Below are 12,201 nucleotides of genomic sequence, written 5' to 3'. Positions count from 1 at the left end.
ATGATGAGCTGGGCACCATCTCTCCTTAATAATCCTTTAAAAACATATGTGGCAGGGGGCATTTACTGATATCTCTCGCTAAACCAGTAACGTGGGTTATCCATTTTGCACATGCTGTTAATAACTGGCCCCTATTACTGGACATAGAGAAGACCATTTTTAAGTCATTTCTATAGATTTCCTGAGTGAAGGGCTAAAAAGTGAAAGTCTGCTCTTGTTTTCCCTTTTAGTTGCAGCACAAAGCTTGCAGTTTAAAAGTATCCATGGATTTTGCACCAACATGAACGGTCCTGAGAATTACACCCATCTTTTTAAATATTAAGCTTTGTTTTGTATACATCTACATAACTCAAAGATGTTCCCAAAGTCATGTCAGTATTTGATAAATCTGTGGGGCCTTTTGCTGACCACCACCGGTGTTATACCTGGAAATTCATTGCCAGGCTATGTCTGGGCTCCAGCATTGAATTTCTAGGTATAGGGAGCCAAGTAAAACATAGCCAGTGAAGTGTGATATTCAGCAGCTATGAAGCACTGAGATAGGACTGCGTTTTATGCAGTCCTGTTTATGTGGTTATTAAGTGCTGATTTCACCTCCGAAACAGCCTCAAAATAGCCAGTTTCTGCTTGGGAGTTAACTGGCATTTTGGCTCATATTTTCTAAATGGTACCGGTGCCTAAGTTAAGTCCAAAATGCTGTTTAAAATGGCACTTAATAAAAATGACAGGCACCTAACGGCACCAAAAAAAAAAATGACACCGGAATTTCTCCTCTGGAGGCGCCTACCAGCGCCTACCGTATTTTCGCGGATATAACGCGCACCTGTGTAAAACGCGCACAGGGGTATAGCGCGCAGAAATCACGATGATATGTACCAAAACTTTTCTATACCGCGCTCAGGCATATAACGCGCATGATGCCCGACGCTCCTTTCGCCCGCCCTGACTTTCCGTGCGCTGTCCTGACTCTCCGTTCACCCCCCCTGACTTCCGTGCACTGCCCTGACTTTCCGTGCGCTGTCCTGACTCTCCGTTCACCCCCCCTGACTTTCCGTGCACTGTCCCCCCTTGAAGTCCTGTCCCCCCTTGAAGGTCTGTCCCCATCCTGAAAGCCTGATGCCCCCCCCCGACGTCCGATACATCCCCCCCCCCGGCAGGACCACTCGCACCCTCACCCCGAAGGACCGCCGACTCCCCAACAATATCGGGCCAGGAGGGAGCCCAAACCCTCCTGGCCACGGCGACCCCCTAACCCCACCCCGCACTACATTACGGGCAGGAGGGATCCCAGGCCCTCCTGCCCTCGACGCAAACCCCCCTCCCCCCCCAACGACCGCCCCCCCCCAAGAACCTCCGCCCGTCCCCCAGCCGACCCGCGACCCCCCTGGCCGACCCCCACGACCCCCCCACCCCCCTTCCCCGTACCTTTGGAAGTTGGCCGGACAGACGGGAGCCAAACCCGCCTGTCCGGCAGGCAGCCAACGAAGGAATGAGGCCGGATTGGCCCATCCGTCCTAAAGCTCCGCCTACTGGTGGGGCCTAAGGCGCGTGGGCCAATCAGAATAGGCCCTGGAGCCTTAGGTCCCACCTGGGGGCGCGGCCTGAGACACATGGTCGGGTTTGGCCCATGTGCCTCAGGCCGCGCCCCCAGGTGGGACCTAAGGCTCCAGGGCCTATTCTGATTGGCCCACGCGCCTTAGGCCCCACCAGTAGGCGGAGCTTTAGGACGGATGGGCCAATCCGGCCTCATTCCTTCGTTGGCTGCCTGCCGGACAGGCGGGTTTGGCTCCCGTCTGTCCGGCCAACTTCCAAAGGTACGGGGAAGGGGGGTGGGGGGGGTCGTGGGGGTCGGTCAGGGGGGTCGCGGGTCGGCTGGGGGGGCGGTCGGAGGTTCTTGGGGGGGGCGGTCGTTGGAGGGAGGGGGGTTTGCGTCGAGGGCAGGAGGGCCTGGGATCCCTCCTGCCCGTAATGTAGTGCGGGGTGGGGTTAGGGGGTCGCCGTGGCCAGGAGGGTTTGGGCTCCCTTCTGGCCCAACTACACAAAGTACGGGGAAGGCGGGTGGGGGTGTCGTGGGGGTCGGCCAGGGGGGTCGCGGGTCGGCTGGGGGACGGGCGGAGGTTCTTGGGGGGGGCGGTCGTTGGGGGGAGGGGGTTTGCGTCGAGGGCAGGAGGGCCTGGGATCCCTCCTGCCCGTAATGTAGTGCGGGGTGGGGTTAGGGGGGTCGCCGTGGCCAGGAGGGTTTGGGCTCCCTCCTGGCCCGATATTGTTGGGGAGTCGGCGGTCCTTCGGGGTGAGGGTGCGAGTGGTCCTGCCGGGGGGGGGATGTAGCGGACGTCGGGGAGTCGGCCGGGCAAGAGGGCTTGGGCTCCCTCTTGCTCCGATCGTGGATGCGGGTGCGGGTGGGAGCGCGTGCGAGCGGTCGTTTGGGGTGGGGGTGCGAGCGGTCCTGCTGGGGGGGTGAATCGGGCGTCGGGCGGGGTGGGAACTATGTTTAAAAACTTTTCTATACCGCGCTCAGGCATATAACGCGCGAGGGGTATGCGCGGTAGGTAAAATCGCGTATAACGCGCGCGTTATATCCGCGAAAATACGGTAATGCCATTGTAGGCATGGCTAATGCCAGGGAAGTAGCTTTAGGCGCTGGTAGGCACCTCCGGAGCTGCAATTCGCATCAAAGATAGGTGCCAGAAATGTAGGCCTTGAAAATCCTGGCCTACATTTATGGCATCCACCTTTGCTGGAGGCGCAATTCTCTAAACGGCACCGTCATGTGATTGACACGTGATCAGCGGCCACTTTTAAGGTGGCCACTGATAACGGTGCTGTTTAGAAAATCCAGGTCTTTCAGCATACTGTCCAATTCAGTGCAGCTGAAAATGCCTGGTTAGGCCCAGGCAGATGATTTAAACTGCCGGGAGCCTCTTCTTGCAGTTTAAATCATTTTGAATATCAGGCCCTTGAATTCTGAAGGGGTAGGCTGCAACAAATAAATATCATGAATGGACATAATATTTCTGTATTAAAAGCAATCCATAAGGCTGAAGGTAGCCTTTGAAATGGCTAACAGGGCTGAACTAGATGTTTCTCCTTTTTACTCACTATATAAATACAAATATAAATGCCCTCCATTACCAGGTATATTCTGAAATAACGGGAAATCTTTCAAAAAATATCACTTAACTTATATAGCAAACTTGCCCCAAATAGTACTGACCTCAGAACTCAAAGTGTAACAACCTTACCTAGGAAAAGACAGCAATACAAACATTAAATAGAATAGCTTTATTATTCTTTCCAGCAGGAGAAAGTCATAGCCTAATGGTAAGGACAATGGAGAACTAAGAAAGCCAATTTATCCTACTGACAATCCTTCTGACCTTTAGAAAATCACCTTATCTCCTGTTGTCTTAAACACCCATGACGAAAGGGACTTGTACATCAATTCTACAAATGCTGTAAGCCACCCTGATCCTTATTTGGAAAAGAAGGCTTAAAATAGATATGTATTATTAATAGGGCTATACCTGCTATTGAAAAGACAGAACAAGCAAACCCACAAATATATAATAAGTGGGAACGTGGGACACAACAGGAGGGGAGGGAAAGGATTAGGGAGCTGAACGGCTCTCTCTTGCTCTACTATGTGTCAGTCTCACCAATGCTTTGATATATTTAATTTGGAAGCTGTTTAAGCAAACACAAACAGGCATAACCAGACCTCAAACTTTGGGTGGACCAATGGGCAAATTGGATGAGCTCATGTCATCTCTGCATCTCCTCCTCCCCAACTCAAAACATTAAATGCCTGAGCTGGTTGATCCCCAAGCCCCACCACCTGAAAAATGAGGACTTCTATTCAATGCAGCTCCACAGTCAGCCACAGCTCTTCTTTTGCATCTAACATCGGCACCCAGCAAATGCACAAAAACTGAGTATGCACCGATTGTCAGTGTCAGATGACTAAGGAGAGCCGCCGCCAACTGTGAAGCAGCGCTGAAGAGAGTTCTGGTCAAGTTCAAGGAGTTTTGCAGCTGGTGGGGCTTGGGACTTCATTTGTTTCAGCATTTTAAAGATTTTATTATTGTTTTATAGTACAAACCATTAATAAAAGACATTGTGACCACAAGTTGGATTTGACATCTCCAATGCTTCTTTTTGTTATTTGCTCTACTGTTGTTCGAGGCTTGGTATCTTCTTTCCTTTGCCCTGCTTGGGAATCCCTGCCAGTTGCAGGAAGCTGCTGGGTAGGCCTGAGCCCACCCGTATCTATACCACTGAATGCAAATAAACGGAAGTAAACTCCTATCTACAGGGAGCTAGAGGAGGAAGCAGACTGCCTGAGATTTGGGGAGGAGGGAGCCACTGGCCTATTTGTGCAGAATCATATGCACTCCTTTATAGTAAATCCTTGGTGTTACCCCCAAAATGTCTACACACTAAGCAACTGTTTAGTATGCCTAATGGAGAAACCTGCCCTGTCAAAGGGCCAGCCTATGATGAAATTCTTTAAGTCTTTGTCCTTTATTTCCTCTTTGGGGAGCTTTCTTCTTTGGAAGTGCATCACAAATGACTTTATAGGCCTTGAAAATTAATGCCTTTAGATCAGAAATGGCATCAGATGCACTAATGTATATGATATATAGGACTGAATTCTACATATGATGCCTAAAAGGTTGGCACGAACACTTCCCCCCCCTAACCAATATTCTGTATAAATGGTGCTTAAAATTAGGCTATGCCTAACATTAGGTACGTCCATTTGCACTAAGTGAATTGTTGTGTAAATCCTCGTATCTAAAGTTAGGCCTGAATGCCCCTTATTCTATAATTACCCATATAAATTTGAGGATTGCCCCAATCTACCCTTGACCCTCCCATTTCTGTGCCTCCTTTTTTGGCAACATAAAATTTAGGTGTAGATTCTGGGCCTAAATTTGTGTGCAAAAATATAAATTAAATCCAATTAATGCTGATAATTGCTTGTTAAGAGCCAATTATCAGTGCTAATTGGCTCATTATTCAATTAAGTTGTGTGTGCAAATTGGGAATATGCCCAAATTTGCATGCATAACCCAAAGCATCATATATAGAATTCAGGGGATATTGTGACATTTTTTCATGTATGAATGCCTTGCTTAGATTACAGGTATTGCAAAGCAAGGACAAAATGTCATTTGCCAATAATAGTTCAATAACAATCCACCCAAAACTGATACATATTCTACAAGTATTTGCCAATAGTGCACACTCTTAAGGAGTGTGAGCTATCCTCTAAATTCTATAAATAGTGCCAAAAGTTAGGTGTGCAATTGGGTGCATACGAGGGGCATTTAATAATTTACCTACCTCAGTAGGAAAGAAGAGTTTTCACAAAAAGTTTGTTTCATTTTTCAATATAGTCCCTAATAGCGCCATACACTTCATTCACTTTTCCAGCAATGACTTTAACCTCTTTGAAAAGAATTATGTGTACTTTAGCTGCATTTATAAACCAGCTTCCACAATTAGGTGCTACCATTTACGCCAGCCATGGCTTTAGTAGGCTGGCACATAACTGCTGACTTACACTAGTTTTCTTTAGCAGATCTGGCACACGACTCTGCTGTTATACAATATTAGCTTAGCATCTGAGTTTTTTGGCACCTAACCTTTAGTGGCCTATATAGAAATTATGTGTAAACAGTGCATATGATAGTTTAAGTATGCATCCACTTTCGAGAAAAGAGTGCACACTTTATAAGAAAAGTGCACCCTTTTTACACAAATATTTCAAGACTACATTTTCAGACATCTTTTGAACCTTGATTTTCTAGTTATTTTATTATATGTTGTCCTCTCTCATTTGTGAACCACATTGAGCCCTATTTTTTTGGGGGGGGAAGATGTAGTATACAAGAATGAAGATTAGATTTGGCCGGATTCTACAAACAGTGTTCAAAATTGGGCACCAGAAAAGATCAGCAATAAGCACTTAGCACTAAGTCCCTTATCCTAAGTTTGATCACCAGACTTGCAGCTACTGAAACCTGATGTAATTGCTGGTGCCCACTGACCCATTATTCAGTAATATGTGCAACATTTTGGAATGCCCAGCCATACCCTTGCCCCTGCCATGGCTGCGCCCCTATATGAGATACATGCTATGGGATATATCTTAATTGGTGTCAATGTCAAAAATTGGTTATTACCACTCAATTATTGATGATTAAGAGCTCATTAGCCAATTAAGTTGAATGCATGCTCAAATGTGAGTGTCATATACAGTATAATCCCATTATAATGGACTCGCTTATAACAGAATATTGTCTATAGTGGATGAGGTCCGCTGGTCTCGGCTGTGCGCCTTTACAAGCATGCAGTAAAGCACCACATATAGCGGATTCACATATAGCGGACAAACAATTTTGTCCCCAGAGCCGCTTTTAGCTGTAGTTTTGTTCGGCTATAACGGTCATGTAGGCTCCGCCTACAAGGTGCATGGGGTGCCGGTGATATCCAGTGCAGATACGTCACGCTCTAAAAATAGGCCTGGCGTAACAGCAGAAAACACTGATTGGTCTATGGGGCTGTTCATCACCAGGTACGCTGTGCCTCGGCAGACGACGCTGGCAGCTGGAGGGATGCAGTAAGCAAAGAGGTCAAGGTTACGACACGCGCCAGAAATGTCTGCGCGTGCCCATTAATAGTTATTTTCAAAATGGCTGAGAAGTCTGCTACGAAGGGTCGTTCTGTAACATTAGATTTAAAACGCGAAAGCGTTCTTTTAATCGAAACCAAAAAGAAAACACAAGCGGATATTGTAAGTGACTATGGTATAAGCAAAGCTATGGTCAGGGACATCTGGAGTAACCGTGAAAAGTACAAGACTTCTTTCTGTAGAGTATTAGAATGCAACTCTGGATATAACAGTTGTTCTGACTCTGGATATAACAGACTGTTTTTCAGGTACATTATAATGGGATTATACTGTATAATATCTGAAGTAAACTCCTACCTACAGGGAGCTAGAGGGGGAAGCAGAGTGCCTGAGATTTGGGGAGGAGGGAGCCAAAGGCCAATTTGTGCAGACCTTTATGTGCCTCTTCTAAGTGCATGCCTTTGTAAAGCATTCACACACTTAATAACATTTGTTCCGCAACAACAACAAAAAAATGACATGAACTTTTTTTTAGTTTCTCATCTGTCCTTCAGAGTCTGAACAATGATTTTAAAAAGTATTAGTGTAACTTAGTACATAATGACAGTGTGGAACACAGGAGAGTGAATCACTTCACTACAAATATGGAAATTATTCTACCGCTAGAAAGTTTGCACATCCATACTGACACTATGGATTCATTTTACTACGCTGCGCTAGCGTTTATAGTGCGCGCTGCAGATTAGCTGGTGCTGCCCCCCGCGCTACACGGAAAAACTAACGCCAGCTCAATGGAGGCGTTAGTGTCTAGTGTGCGCGGCATTACAGCACGTGCTAAGCGCGTGCTAAAACCGCTAGCGCAGATTAGTAAAAGGAGCCCTATAACATATATTTTGTCCTTTAGAGGAGTAAATAAACCAAGATTATATAAAAACGTTAATATTGCTGCTCACAACAGTCATAGTTAAGAGTCACCTAGGCTGACTCAACAAAACTCTGTCTTTGCTATCTATTCTCTTATTTTTTTATTCAGTGCTATTCAGATTCCTGCAGGTGCTCACTGATTGTGTTTTGCTGCCCCTGAATCGTTTGATTATATGTGTGTTTTGGCATTCTGTCTGCATAAAAATATCCTTACACAAATAATATACCATGTCATGATTAGCGAAAAGATAACAACCTTACCTCTGCATACTACAAGGTTTTCGGGCTCATAGCCAGCCTTGCAGGTACAACGGCCAATAGGTACCATCCACTCCCCATCACCATTACAGTACAATTTTATGGGTACATCCACTTCTTCTGCATTTGGAATGCAAGTGCCACGTGAAATCACCAGAGAGGTGCTCTCTGCTCCAGTCATTGTTTCAGGGAATATAGCAAAATTCTGTACAACACTGGAGCACTTCTTGAAGAAAACCCTGACAGAGAGAAGGGACATGCAGGCCCCATAATCCTGGAAGGCAAGGTAAAACCCGTTGCGGGTCAGTGGCCCAAAGCTGCGTACTTCAGTGTTGACCTTCATCAGCCTCCCTCCAAAATCCACTTGGGAGAAGCTCTCATCAGCAGCAATAGTATCCACCTTGAGGTAGGGGGCCTCTGTCCAGAAGGTAGACTTTTTAGTGGCAATCACAGAGTCTGTTTCATAGTAGTAGAGGTTAAAAGTTTCCTTGCAGGAACCTGGCACGTTGGGCAGACTGCTGCAGTCCCGCACAGTGAAACGCATTTCCACATAGATACGGTGGGCGCCTCGACGGTCAACGAACGTGGTGAGGAGCCAGTTGTTCTGGCTGGGTTCAAAGACGTTGCACACCTGGTATGTGCGGATGGTGTTTAGGTTTTCATCATACCCACTCACTTCTTCCCACTTAAAAAAGGAAAAGATAAAAAAAGAGAGACAATTAGACAGAACCAGTAAGTTGCAAAAAAGGATAATGGGAAATATTTTGAACTCTAAGTTTAAAATCCTGTAGTGTCTACCTTTATTGATAATACTTGCTATTATTCAGTATCTAGGGATCTTTATAGGGATAGATCTTGTTTCTACCTTAACCTCAGATCGACCTCTGCCAGATTAAGGGGTCCTTATACCATAGGGTGTAAAACCCTTAATGCATGGTTAGCACATGCTAACAGGCTACCGCAGAATAGGTTAAAACATTTTATGGTATTTTGCAATGCATTACCTATTTTTTAAACATATATTTAGGAGAGGGTGTGTCATGGGTAGAGAGTGTGCATTCCCGTGCTATCCAGCTAGCAGTGGCGTAGTAAAGTGGGGGTGGTGCGCCCCAGGTGCCATGTTGGTAGGGGTGCCGGGGCTCCTCCTCCTCTTCTCCACCCCCTGCCTCTTCCCACTCCTCCTCTTGCCACGTGTGTGCCTCCCATCCCTTCCCCCGTGCCTCTAGTCGTTCACTGCCACGAGCGACTGCGTCGTCTCTCCCACTGACATCACTTCCGGGAGCCATGCGTGGGAAGTGATGTTGGAGGGAGAGCCGATGGGGGTCACAAGGAGCACATTGAAGTTCCTGTTGCTTGTGGTAGTGTACAACTAGAAGTACGGGGGAAGGGAAGGGAGTGCGCACAAGGCAAGGGTTCAGAAATGAGGGTGGAGGAGGGGCGCCACTACCCCGAATGCCTCTCAAACTTGCTATGCCACTGCCAGCTAGTGTGTTTCGATTAATGCAGGAGCACTTAGGGAAAGATTCTATATATGGTGCCTACATTGTAGGCACTGCTTAGCATGGTTGTCAATCAACTGCTAGGTGCCATTTATAGAATCAAGCCTAGTGGTGACTAAGCAGACTTAGGCATCACTAGTCATCCTAAAGGTAGGTGCCACTATATTAAGCCAGGTTTTCACTGGCCTAATTTTCTCAGATGCCTAGCGATGCCTAACTCAACCATGCCTATTCCCTGTCCTAACCATGCCTATTTTTCAGGTAGGCATCATTAGGCATCGAAGGCACCTCCACTTAAGCATCGCCCAAGTGTCCCTTGCAATTCCGCACCTAACTTTTAATTTTAATATATTTTATAACTAATTATTCAATTAACTTCGATGGTGTAGTCAATTGGCATGCACAGATTTTAGTTAGGCATTGCTAGGCAGCCCCAATTACGATGCCTAGTGGTGGCTAACTAAGGCACCGTTTATAGAATCTGGCCTTAGTGTCTCTTAAATAGGAGGTGGTTATGTGCTCCCACATTAATTATTTTTGTAGATAGTGCATGCTAATAGGAACATTAGCATATGACCTGCCAAAAAAACAGATAGAAAGAATGAAAAAGTCCTGCTAAAATGCTGCATTAAATCTGGGCTTAGTACTTGGATAATTCTATTCCATTCTATTCTGGACCATCTCAAACTACAAGGAACTCAATGGCATGGGGTTTATCGGAATGAGAGGCGAAATTTTGCTATTGTGCAATTCATCAACTACAAGCTTAATAAAACAAATTATGCATGTAGATTAACTTAAAATCATATATCATATCATACATTCTGGGGATAATTCTGCAAAGAGTATGCCAAGATTCACCAGGAACATAAAAATGCCAATATTTCAGCTATCAAACAAAGAGAAAAGAGAGATTCCAACCTAAACTGCAGTGAAAAACAACCAAGAGCAAACAAAACAAAACTGCAGATCTGTACAAGATGTAGGCAAAATTTATTGTGACAAAATAATTATATGCAAACCCTTTTACCAATCAAGGGACCCAACACGGTCTGTGTTTCGGACAAACCTTCGTCAGGGGTCCATGGTAAAAAAGGGATAACAAAAAAAGTCACAAAAAATTTTTTTGTAGAGTAGCAGCGAAGTATTAGCGACGTCAAAATACACCAACTGCGAAAAACCAATATTTCAGCTATGCCCTATTCTATAAAATGATACCTAAATATGATGGAATGTAGTTTGAGGATGGGTGTTCAAATGGGTGAAGTCTGAGCATGTCACAAAGTTATGCACATAGATTATAGACTACTGTAATGTACACACCAGACGTATGGTAACCCTTTCTATACATAAGTGTTGGTTGCACAAGTTTGGATGTTATAATTTTTTATTTCTTAATTTTGTTACAGAGCAGAACAAAATTGGGGGGAGTGTGGCACGGTGGTTAAAACAGCAGCCTCGGCACCCTGCTCCTTGTGACCCTGGGCAAATCACTTAATCTCCCTGTTGCCCCAGGTATAGTAGAAAGATTGTGAGCCCACCAGGACAGACCTGGAAAACTGCTTGAGTACCTGAATAAATTCATATCAATTGTTCAGATCTCCCCTGGGAGAGCAGTATAGAAAATTGAATAAATAAATAAAATGTTCTTTATGATATAGGCACCATCATTTACATGTTATGCTGATATTCTATAACAAAAGGCATCACATCCTTTCCTTTGTAGAATATGCAAGAGGCATTTTAGGCACCTCTATGTACACAGTGGCATAGTAAGGGGTGGGGGGTGGAGTGCCTTGGGCACTGACTTGGCAGGGTTGCCATCATCTCTCCTTCTGCCCTCTAGTGCAGGAGGGTCTCTCAAACACATTTTTTCCCCTCCCCTCGCTGCTTGCATCAGCCTCAGTCCTCCCTCTGACATCACTTCCGGTTCAGAGGAGCAGGAAGTGACAGAGGGTAGGCTCAGCTGGTGTGAGTTGCAGGTATGAGACCTTGCTCTCTGCCAATGAAAAAACTAGAAGAGATATGGGCTGAAGAATGCATTTAAGAGATCCTGCCATCACTGGGGGGGAACAGAGGATGCTGAGCACCTCCGCCCCAGGTTCAGCTTCTCTAGCTATGCCACTGTGTGTAGACTCTCTTTTATAGAACTACCCTCTTAGACAGGGTTACCAGATTTTCTGTTTGAAAAATCTGAACCCCTTAGACCTGCCCCCAAGCATGCCCAGTTCCACCCATCCCCGCCCCAGTCCTGCCCTAGCCCTACCCCATCCCCACCCCCTACTGCCTGATCTGGTCGGGCAGGAGGGCAAAGGGATGACATCACGCACACGCGCATGCGTGTTATGTCATCGCATTGCCCTACTGCCCGACAGCGATTTGGGGGGAGGCTTTTTAAAACCCGGACAAAGTGCCGGGTTTTGAAAAGCCGTCCAGACATCTGGTAACCCTACTCTTAGAGGATCATGTTATAACAGGTCATCTAGGTTTGAAGGCTAAATTTTAGCTTATTTTGTAAAGGCACCCATTTATCTATATAAAATATTATCGTATCACAAATCCTGCAGAATAGCAACTCCACTCATGCTCTGCCAAACTCCTTCCTTGAACATGCCCACTTTACACGCAGACAAAAGTGCGAATATTAACAAAAAAAACAAAATACAAAGACAACATTATAAAACCTAATATGTTTTACCACCAGGTTGCATCAGCAGTTGTTTCATAAATAATGTATAGTCTTTGCAAGATTGATAAAGCAATTGTTAACCTTTTTTGTATGTTATTTCTCATATTTGGGAAAAAAAAGAGCCTATACAGATTATACTTTACTGTAGTGATGCAGCCTGATGGCAAAACACGGCAGGATTTTTTTGGGGGGGT

The 12,201-nt window shown here is 45.7% G+C and overlaps 1 protein-coding gene across 3 annotated transcripts in view; it reads right to left on the bottom strand.

The window, feature by feature from the left end:
* The window catches only part of LOC117366745 (ephrin type-B receptor 1), a 908,513-nt gene that overhangs the window by 548,295 nt on the left and 348,017 nt on the right, over positions 1-12,201 (bottom strand). For all 3 annotated transcript variants that reach the window (XM_033958536.1, XM_033958537.1, XM_033958538.1), the window contains exon 3: positions 7,823-8,504. In XM_033958536.1, coding sequence (XP_033814427.1) covers positions 7,823-8,504 — 682 coding nt within the window. The remainder of the gene's footprint in view (positions 1-7,822; positions 8,505-12,201) is intronic.

The sequence above is a fragment of the Geotrypetes seraphini genome, chromosome 9 (assembly GCF_902459505.1).
Source record: "Geotrypetes seraphini chromosome 9, aGeoSer1.1, whole genome shotgun sequence".
NCBI lineage: Eukaryota > Metazoa > Chordata > Amphibia > Gymnophiona > Dermophiidae > Geotrypetes > Geotrypetes seraphini.
The sequence above is the reverse complement of the archived record's forward strand: the minus strand, read 5'-3'. Positions and strand labels throughout refer to the sequence as shown.